At 45.0% G+C, this 10213-nt stretch overlaps 1 protein-coding gene across 1 annotated transcript; it reads right to left on the minus strand.

Moving 5' to 3' along the window:
- Positions 1–229: 229 nt before the first annotated feature.
- LOC309957653 (uncharacterized protein C1orf53) lies at positions 230–5158 on the minus strand. The gene is made up of 3 exons (XM_082832970.1): positions 4887–5158; positions 1772–1873; positions 230–472 (listed from the first exon to the last, which is right to left on the minus strand). The coding sequence occupies exons 1-3, from the start codon at positions 5148–5150 to the stop codon at positions 401–403; spliced, it is 438 nt and encodes a 145-aa protein (XP_082689096.1). The 5' UTR covers positions 5151–5158; the 3' UTR covers positions 230–400.
- Positions 5159–10213: the final 5055 nt, after the last annotated feature.

Genomic DNA, 10213 nt, shown 5'->3' on the forward strand with positions numbered 1-10213 from the left:
TACTGAGCACGCGCGTTGCAATTACCGAAGCCCACGCGCCTAGAGCCCGCGCTCCACAACAAGAGAGGCCACCACAATGAGTAGCCCAGGCACCACAACGAAGAGTAGCCCCCCCTCGTCGCAACTAGAGAAAGCCCACGTGCAGCAACGAAGACCCAAAGCAGCCAAACATAAATAAATAAATAAATAAATTTATATTCAGAAAAGAAACACACAAACATTTGCTGGCTTTTTCATTTTATTGATCTTCTTTTAATACATGTTTAAGATTAATATATGCTTAAGTTTAAGATTAAACTAGTGCCCAAGTACTAACAGCACAGAAAGCAATTCTGGATTACGGTTTTATTTATTTTTTTAATAAGGCTCAATTAGATGGAGAACAGAAATGAAATTCTTCTCAAACATAAAAATGTGAATTGAATCGCTTCTTTTTGGATGGATCTTTAACGTTGACTTGACCATATGGACACTGCAAAAGTAATAAAACAAGTTACTGTGGAATTATTTAACAATCATCTTGAAGAAGTACACTTTTCGTGGTGAAAAAAAGAGACTGCTAGTAACGTTCTATAGATTATTTGTTCTACCTCCTATAGACTAAGAGGAGAACGATGGCAACATCTGGCAAATGGTTCTAATTAGGGTCCAAGAATCACTTCCTAAATGCATCCTTCCAACTTCAAGAATTTTACTGTCAAAACCTCACCCTTAAAAAATTCTCCAGTCCTCAATTCAGGCAGAGCTCTTATGGGTTTGATTAGAAACAGCTAATGGCACAGGTAGGAACATCCATAAAAGTGAAGGCTTAATTTTTCAATACTGGCTACTGTTAATACAAGCATTTAATGTCAATTCCTTGATTAGAAAGTAGGTCGCTTAGAGGAAATAACTCCTTCTTGCCCCCCAAACATACTGTCAAAGTGGTCTATAAACAGAGCTTATCTGTTTATAATCTTAACTGTATAACAATTTACCTTACTAGTAGTATGCTTTTAAAAAGTTAGAGGGAAGAACCCATTCCCATTTATTTTTTGTTCAAAGTAGGGAAGTATTACATAGTTAGTTCATCTTAATCAGTGAGCACAGAGATATATGGCTGCTGAAATATACATTTTAGGAAACGTACAGCACTAAGTTTGGAGTAGCAAGTTTCATGGTTATTTTAAAGACACAGTAGAAAACAACCACAGAAAGAATGGGCGGGGGGGGGGGGGGGGGGGGAGGGAAGGAGAAGAAAGCGGAGGGGAGGGGGAGTAGTAGTAATAATAATAACAGTAATAATAATGGAGAAGGAGGAAAGGAAGGGAGGGACACGGAGGGAGGAAATCATTATCATTATAAAAAACCTACCTGTCAATGTTAGGCAAGTATCTATTTATTCAGCTAAAAATGAAAAATAAACGCTTCTTCCTGGGATCTAGTTTGCAATATTCCGGATTTCTTTTCCTGCCCTCTTTCTACTTGCCTAGTAAACACAACTTATTTGAAACCTCGTGAAAAGTTTCCTCCTAATAAAGAACTCCCATGAATTTCCAAACACAGTGTTTCAAGGAACTGATGCTCACGGTGAAACGTTACAAAATTCCATTAACTTTAAAGGTCCTCTGTTGGTCCTAAGGACTTTATTGTCCATGGCCAGAGCAGCTTGTGAAAAGTGCACACCAGGTTCTATTTAGCATTTTTATTTGACTTGTTTTTCAAATAATAGGTATTTACGAAGTCACGGAAGCACCGAAAACTGCTGCCATCCTGCCGAACTGGTACTCACGTGTCTGCAGGTAGAGCCGCAGCATCTGCCTCTCTGCAAGTGGGCCAGCCGGGTGAGCACCATGTAGCCGGTAGCTGGGTCCACGTAGTTCAGCCGGCCAGCCTGAAGAGTAGTGAAATCAAACAATTCATTCATCTCAATATTCATCGTATCTCCTCACCATCATTCCTACTCATAAAATACTGCAACATTTTCTTCAAACAATATTAAACTTCTTCCCAGCCATTTTCGTGGCACTTGCAATTAAGGACTGAATGCATTCCAACATTATACACAATCCAACTTTATGTGACATAAGGAGAAAATATACAGTTTGAGAAAAATGAGAAGTTGATGGAAAAACAAGAACTCCTCTATACCCAATAACGATGTAGCCGCTGCTCAGGTATTTTTCATTCAGTTTCTAGGTAACAAGTTTAATAACAGGTGATTTAATGACTTTAAGAGCTTAAGAGGCTGAAAATGAACTTTCACTCAGAAGTTGCAGTTGCAATTTCAGTACTTAAAATATGTGGATAATGATTTAAACTTACAGAAAAGGTGCTAATCAAAACCAACAGTCCTTAGAGAAAAGCACTACCATTACTATTATTTTAACACTTTTCCTTACCTTCATCATCTGCTACTCCACTGCATATTTTGCGGTTTTCTTTTTTTTTTTTGGAGTGTTGTTAGTGCCATTTTTAAGCAAAATAAAACTATTATTTTTGACATATTAACACTCACTGCTTCACGACTTTGATCAAAAGCAGCTTTTACTACAGCACTTCAGATGTCAAGAAAGCATCCTCTATCTACATTCAAACATAGTCTTAAAAAGCTGTCCCAAGCACGTTGTGTGAAGACAAATAATGCAACCTCTTCTGTGGATTTGGGCCACATGAGTGACATTATTTAGCCTTGAGATTTTGAAGGGGAACTGTCTCCTGGGCTTTTTCTATAACCCTTTTACCACGCAGTAACTCTGCACCACTCTTGCATAGAGCCTTTCCATTAAAATACACGTGACACTTAAATGTCTTCTTACATGTATTTTTGCGTATGCGGCAAACTACTTCTTCAGAGTGTCTTCCTTAGCGGCTGAATATTTTGTTCTGGTTCAGCTTCTCATCAACTATGCGTCAAGAATAAAGCGTGGAGTAAAAGGACAACTAGAGTTCAAGCCTAGGCCTCCTCTAAGGCATTCCAGCAAAGTGAGCCCAGGGCAGCAGAAATCCAGCCATCAAGTCCCAAGGCCAGCCTAAGGGGCCTCCCGAATCCTTTGGGGCCGCAGAAGCAGATTACATGAAACCAGCAGCACTGAACACTACTTTAGAACGACCGATTGTCAAGACCTTGCTTCTTTATTTACTAAGTCCGTGTTGGAAGACTTGGAAGAAAAACAAAAGAACGCTGGGAACTCTGTTAGCAGACTTCTTTCCGCTTATCATCGCTGGGGGTCTTCTGGAACCTGGGAGCCTCACAGATTGCTCCTGGGCCTGGGCTGCTCTCCTGCTCTCCTGCTCTCCAAGTCAATGGGGAAACTCTGATGGCTGCCCACGCAAACGTAATCTGTCCTCAGTAAGTGAGCCTCAGGTCATGGTGGCAACAGACAAAGGCAGGGCAAGAGTGTTGACAGTCTGACTGGAGAACAAGATGCCCAGTGATGCAGGTCAGCACACGTGAGAGAGCTACCTGCCTGCAGGTGTGGAAGAAGGACCACTGTGAGGGGGCTCTGATTTGTTGAATAACAAAAACAACAAGCTCATTATTGGGTTTGCTTATGGTCTCCTAGACAGCCATTTAACCTGCGATTCTGACACTGATGAAACTGTGTGAATTCCTTGAGTGAGAAAAAGTTTCTTTCCCTTCCCGGGCTGATTGAGCTGGTCGTTCCAGGCCACTGGTGTTTGCTCTATAGAGAATGATACTTTTTGCTTCTATTTACCACATTTATATAGTGAAGTGTGGGAACAAATTACACATTATTTTAAAAAGAGTATAAACAAGAACCATCAAAAGCTGCCAGTCATTTCCTAAAGAGTCTTTGTGCAAAAGTTTCAACACAGAAGTGGATCTCAGGGCCTACTAACTAACCGTGGGAAAAAAAAGGTCAACTTTAGGCAACCTCCAAGGTTTTCTTCTCTGCTCCCCTGGTTCAGGCCAGACCAAATAACACTAGTCATGTCAAGTGCTGGTCACCCGCAGTGTATTCAACAGGCTACTTTTGTATCTTTTCTATATATATTTATCACAGAACTCACTTGCTCTTTCAAGATGATACAAATATAAACATGCTACCCTTGAACGTATGTAGTCTGTGTCAGAAAGCGTTAAGGGAGGTGATAAGTTTTGATATTGGTGCTAACAAGCAATTGTCAAATCTCCAAACCAGAAGAACACACAGCTCTAGATTGTCTAGTAAAAATGTAAAGGCCTATTTATACTTTCTTTTGTAACTCTGCTCCGATAGGTGGAAAGGACGAAAGGATGATAGCAAAAATTAAAATAAATTAAAAATAAGTTCACGTTTTATGTTTTCGTTATTGAAATCATCGGATGGCAGTGTTTAACTGATACTGCAGATAAACACACACATATTTCCCTGTGACTTCTCAGCTCCTCTACCTCCTCTATCAATGCCTTACACCACTCCCCCAACCCCAAACACACACGCACGCGCGCGCACACACACACACACACACACACACACACACACACACACACACACGACAGTGATGACAGGCCCTAGACTGCGACCGGAGTTTAGCTCGGACACTGATCAGAAAGGAGTCGCGCTCATACTCAGGATAGATCCACGTTAACTCTTTGCCCGGAATAGGAAACTGTGGCCAGTTTTCAAGCGAAAAGTTCTGAGCGGTAACCTTGCACGCCGTCAGAGGCCCGAGGCAGAACTGCACAGACCTCCAGACCGGGGACGCGCAGGCGCACCTATCACCAGGCGGCCGGGGAGGGCAGGGCTGCAGGGGGCGGGGCTGCCGCGGACGGCGGGGCGGGGTGTCTGGGGAGGAGGGGCCTCACTGCGCAAGCGCGTGGTCCCTGGGGCTGCGGTCCGGGCGGGGCGGGGAGGGGCGGAGCAACCCGGGTGCCCGTGAGGGACGGGGCGGGGCCTCACCGCGCAGGCGGCGGCGTGAAGCTCCGAGATCCTCCGCTCTGCCGCTGTTAACTCTTTGCTTGCCGGACGTCTCGCTGCTCCCTCCGGCCCGCCCTGCGAGTCGGGCCCAGAGCCGCCGCGGTCTCCCTGCGAAGCGGAGCAGAGGGTGAAGCTGAGGCGCTGTCGGAACCCTTCTCCGACCCGGGGCGGTTCTGGCGGCGGGGCGGCGGACGGCTGCCTCCCGAGCGCAGCACCCACGGACGCCGGGACCCGCCAGGCCGCCATGGCTGCCGCCTTGGGAGGCGGGGCGCTGGGGCCAAGGGGCGGTCCGTACTGCTCCCGCAGAGCCAGGCCGGGCCCAGACCCGCCACCCCGGACCCCGCCCTCCGACCCTTGACCCCGGACCCGCCCTCCGGTCCTGGACCCCGACCCCCACCTCCTGACCTCGGCCCTCCGGATTCTGACTCCCTCTCCGACTCAGGGCCCCGGCCTCCGGACTCGGATCCCGCCCTCCGACCCCCGACCCGGACCCCGCCCTCAGATCCCTGTCCTCGGACATGGACCCCGACTCAGCCCCGGCTCTCCGGCTCCGGACCTTGACCCTTGACCCCTGACCCCGGATCCCGCCCTCTGGTCCTGGACCTGGCCCTCCGAGCCCAGACCCCCGACCCCGCCCTCGCCCTCCGGACCCGGACCCCGGCCTTCCGCAGCCCCACCGGCCCTACCCGGCAGATAAAGTGGACCTTAGGCAGCTGAGGAGGCTCCCACACGATGCGGGGACGGGGAAGAACGTGCCTTTTCCACTCTCTGGACTTTTCATTCTAGGTGTTACATTGGTCTTCTGAGGTGACATGTGGACCTTTTTTCTCGTGTCAAACTAGTCTTGGGATCTTTCAGCATAATCGCTACAAGTAAGATGCCAGAAAGTGATCAAAATATCCCAGGTTTGTGTATAACCCGCTTGGGCTCGTCCAGAAAAGGCTGAGTATCTACAGGTGATGTGTGCTTGGAGGGCAGCTGGAAGGGGAGCCCTCATGGCCTGGTTCTTTGACCCAGACTAAAATGAGGACCAAAAGGAAGAATGGGCGGTGGTTTCATGTTGCAAAGTATTTGCAAAATCCAAACTAAAATTATATTTCCCGTCCGAAAATGAAAGTTATTCTGCTACCCTCCACAAAATTAAATTTGAGAAAATGAGCACAAGCCCAGGAGGTAACTTCAGGCGTTAGAATTAAATTAACACCACTCCTGACTCCCACCCTCAGCCTGTGTTTCAGGCTTGAAGAGTAGCCGTTTTGTAAGTGTTCTTCACTTTTTGAGAAAATGAGGGCAGGAATTGATCCCTGAGGACAAGAGTAGATTGTTGAGTGGTGCAGGAGAAGGATGACCCTGAACCATCACCACCCCTTTTTTGGCATCTGCATTTACCTATAATCATATCTGGATTCTCTTGGTAGGTGCTGATTGAAACGACCCTATTGGTCTGTTATAGTGAATCCTATAGTGAATTAATAAATTGGAATCCTGTTTTGCAGACCAATTTCCTTTGTGTTGGAATACTAAATTAGTTATCAGGCTCTGGAGACTGCTTAGTGATCTGAGAAGAGTTCAAAACGTGGAAGCCTGAGGAGGGACCCTCAGTAAAGCTATGGAAAGAGCAACTGTGATTAGAAAAAGGAATTCACCATAAATCAGTTGTGTGTGTTTGCTTTTTGTGTTTTTTTTTGTCAAACCAAATTATCAAATAAGGGAAATAAGTCTGGAAGTTCCAGTTGATTACATTGTTTTTAAAACTGAGGATGAGGATCTATTAATAGTTCATGACATTAATTCAAAGGGTGGAGACCAAATTTTATAGAAATGAAATAGACTAGACCAGGTTCAAATAGAAAATAATAGTCATCTAGGAAGAGTAAACACTAGTTTGTGCAGCTTTTGCTTTGGTGGATGAGGGGCAGGTGTGAATATAAAGGGGTAGGAGCAAGGGAGATCTTTGTGATAATAGAATAGTTCTGTGTTCTGGTCCTGTCAGAAGTCTACACGTGTGTTTAGAGGTAGAACTAGAGTACTTTGTTCTAATGTCACATTCCTGGCTTTGATTCGTGTTACAAGTGTATAAGATGTAACCAGTGGGGGGAACTGGGTGAAGGGAACCTGCTGTACTATCTTTGCAACTTCTTGTGAATCTAATTATTTTAAAATTTAAAAACAGTACTTGGAAAAAGAGATGTTAAAAAAAATAGCTTTCGGATTACCCGGTAAAGCAGATCATGAATTAACCAGAACCTTTCCTTATCTCCTCCATCCCCAGGTTTAAAAATCATCCATTAGTTAGTAAGGCCTTTGGGCATTTAGGCTCAGAAAGCTGTTTTGTGGGACTTCCCTGGTGGTCCAGTGGTTAAGACTTCATGCTCTCAATGCAGGGGACCTGGGTTCAATCCCTGGTCAGGGGACTAGATCCCTAAAAATCCCGCATGCTGCAACAAAGATCCTGTGTGCTGCAAGTAAGACCTGGCACAGCCAAATTAATAAATAAACATTAAAAAAAAAAGAAAGCTGTTTTGTACTATTCACGTTACATGTGTGTGCATTCTTATATATCTTTAAACATAATCTGAGCTGGAAATCTGTATAGTTAAGAGTTGATAAAGTATTTTAGTACAAATTGTTTCCAAACAGATTTGATAATTAGAGTGTCATTTAGACTTTGAATAGGTTATCTGCCCGTTTCAGTTTTCGTCTGATCTTCACACTTGGGAGTCAGTGTCGTGGCACGTCACGTAACTTTCATTCACTGCATCTCTTGTTTGAAAGAGCCTCCTTGGATCTTGACCCTTACGTGATTCTAGTGTGTGTTCATTTCTTCTCAGACTGTCTGCGCTCACAGTAGACATACCTGTATGAAAATGGGGGCACCGTGTTCCACCTTAGAATGGTAAATGTAGTTCCCACTTTATTTATGAAGGATTTACACCCAGGTTTGCTTTAGAAAGAGTTCTGTGCCCCATCTCTGCATGTTACATGATATGGCATATATTTTATCCCCCTTCCTCTCATCTGTGATGTTTGTGTTGATACTGAACATGTTTGTTATTTGGAGGAGGAGGAAGGAGTTTCAGAGAAACGTGTTTCCCTAGGCTTCCCTAGGCATTGATTTTTAAATAGGTACATTAGGCCTCTCTCTGTTGTAGGCTGTGGATCACACAGCTTTGTCTGGTTACAGTAAAAGGGATGGGCTCCCATCACCGTGAGGCAGGACTTGATCTAGGCTCAGTGCCACGGCCAGGGCTCAGGCTCCTTTCCCAGCTCTGCCTCCTTATTGCTCGTGGACTTTTCAGGCAGGTGCTTTTCTCGTGGGTGAAGGATGGCTGCAAACAGCTTTCTCATCCTTGGCCAGCTGAAAAGAGAGCCTTTTTATGAAGGTCCTGGATGAGAAGAAGCCTTTTTGCCCCCAGAAGTTCTAACAGCCATCTCTTCATCATGTGTCCGTTCCTTAACTGATCTTCATGAGTATAGCTTGTGCCAAAGGCAGTCGGGGCCTGTCTCGGGAACTGCCTTGTGAACCCTCCCAGACCCAGGCCTGAGAACGGCCTGTATTGATGCTGGGGACACAATTAACAAATGTCCACTGCAGTGTGACTTGCAAAGGCAAAATAAATTCCTCCAACCCACCCAGTCCTCTTAGCATTTAGTATTAATTGCTTATTGTTTAAAACATTTTTCATTGTTCCTCTGGTTCCCCTCTAGATGTCCTTCCTTTGATCTCCCACAATTATTTGCTCCATTTTAGCTTTTTATATTTAGTAATTTTGGGGGCACTGTTTTCTTAACAGATTGTAAACAAGATGGTAGGGCAACAGTACCTTTTTGGTACCAGGGACCTGTTTTGTGGAAGACAGTTTTTCCATTGACGGGGTGGGGTGCTGGTGCAGGATGGTTTAGGGATGATTCAAGCGCATTACATTTATGGTGTACTTTATTTCTATTATTATTACATTGTAATATACAATGAAATAATTATACAACTCACCGTCATGCTGACAGGAGGCGGAGCTCAGGCAGTAATTGAAGCGCTGGGGAGCGGCTGTAAATACAGATGAAGCTTCCCTGCTGGCCCACCGCTACCTCCTGCTGTGCGGTCAGTTCCTGACAGGCTGTGGACCAGTAGCGGTCTGTGGCCCGGGGGTTGGGGACCCCTGTGGTAGGGAATATGCTGTTTTCATCTTTGTATCTCCACAACCCCACCTGTACTTTTTTACCTATTACTATGACACTTAGTGAACAAAGGCTTTTCAAATGGGCAAGTCCGTGGTTGTTCATTCTGAAATATGTAATCCTTAGCTAGTGGATAAACATTTCATATGAAATTCTAAAATTAACATTCTTTACATAATGATGCAAATTTGAAAGTATTTACTGTGGATTAATAATTACAAATAAATACTTTAAAAACTGGGTGATAAAGATACTAACTCTGAGGTCTTATTAAATTGTATTTATTAAATAGCATTGGGTCATTTTACTGACAATCAGGACATATGTACACATTATCAAAGTGTCTGATGTAAGCCCCCAACAGCTGCCTCTGATTAATTTTAAGTGTTATTATCTGCGTTATCTTTTAACGAATTATGAATGTACTGCACTGTTAGTGGGCAAATGGGTGCTGGGGTCACAGAGCACAGACGTCTTGTCCGGGCACTGCCTGTTTTGCGCAGTTGTTTTTGGACACTGGTTTATGTATTTGATGTTTTTCAAATAGCCGGATGGTGAGTTATGACATGTCATGCTCCACGTAGAGCGCATTTCACTCTCAATTCTTATGATTGAGAGCAAATGTTACATGCCCCTAAGGTCGCCCATAGGGAATCTTCGTTTCATTTCATCCGACATCCCATAGCACACTTTGTTTCACAGAGCTGGTCTTAGAAAATTCTTCGGGGAATTATAACCGTTTCTGTTTGCCAGCCCAGCGAATCTCGGCTTTTTCACGAGGGGTGCTCGCCCACCAGTGCTGCCTGCCCGGAGCGCACCTGCACTCAGCTCCTATCTTTCCATTTTATTTTTGTCTCCCTGGACAGACAAGCTGTGGATGGGCTGCCTGACATGAAGGAATCTAGCCATTTCAGGTCCTCCTCCACCCTCGCAATCACTCTCTACTGAGCAGTAGACCAGCTTCTTCCCCCACCGCCAAGGTGAGGCGGCAGGCTTGACTTGGTAGATAAATTCGGGGCACTCGGACAGACAGTACTTACCCGACTGCATTGAAAGCAGCAGCCCTCAGCCCTTCTCACTGCACACTGCGCCCTCCCGGGATTTAATCTATGCTTACGTTTTTAATCTGCTAC

The sequence above is a fragment of the Leucopleurus acutus genome (assembly GCF_964270905.1).
Source record: "Leucopleurus acutus genome assembly, chromosome: 2".
Lineage (NCBI taxonomy): Eukaryota > Metazoa > Chordata > Mammalia > Artiodactyla > Delphinidae > Leucopleurus > Leucopleurus acutus.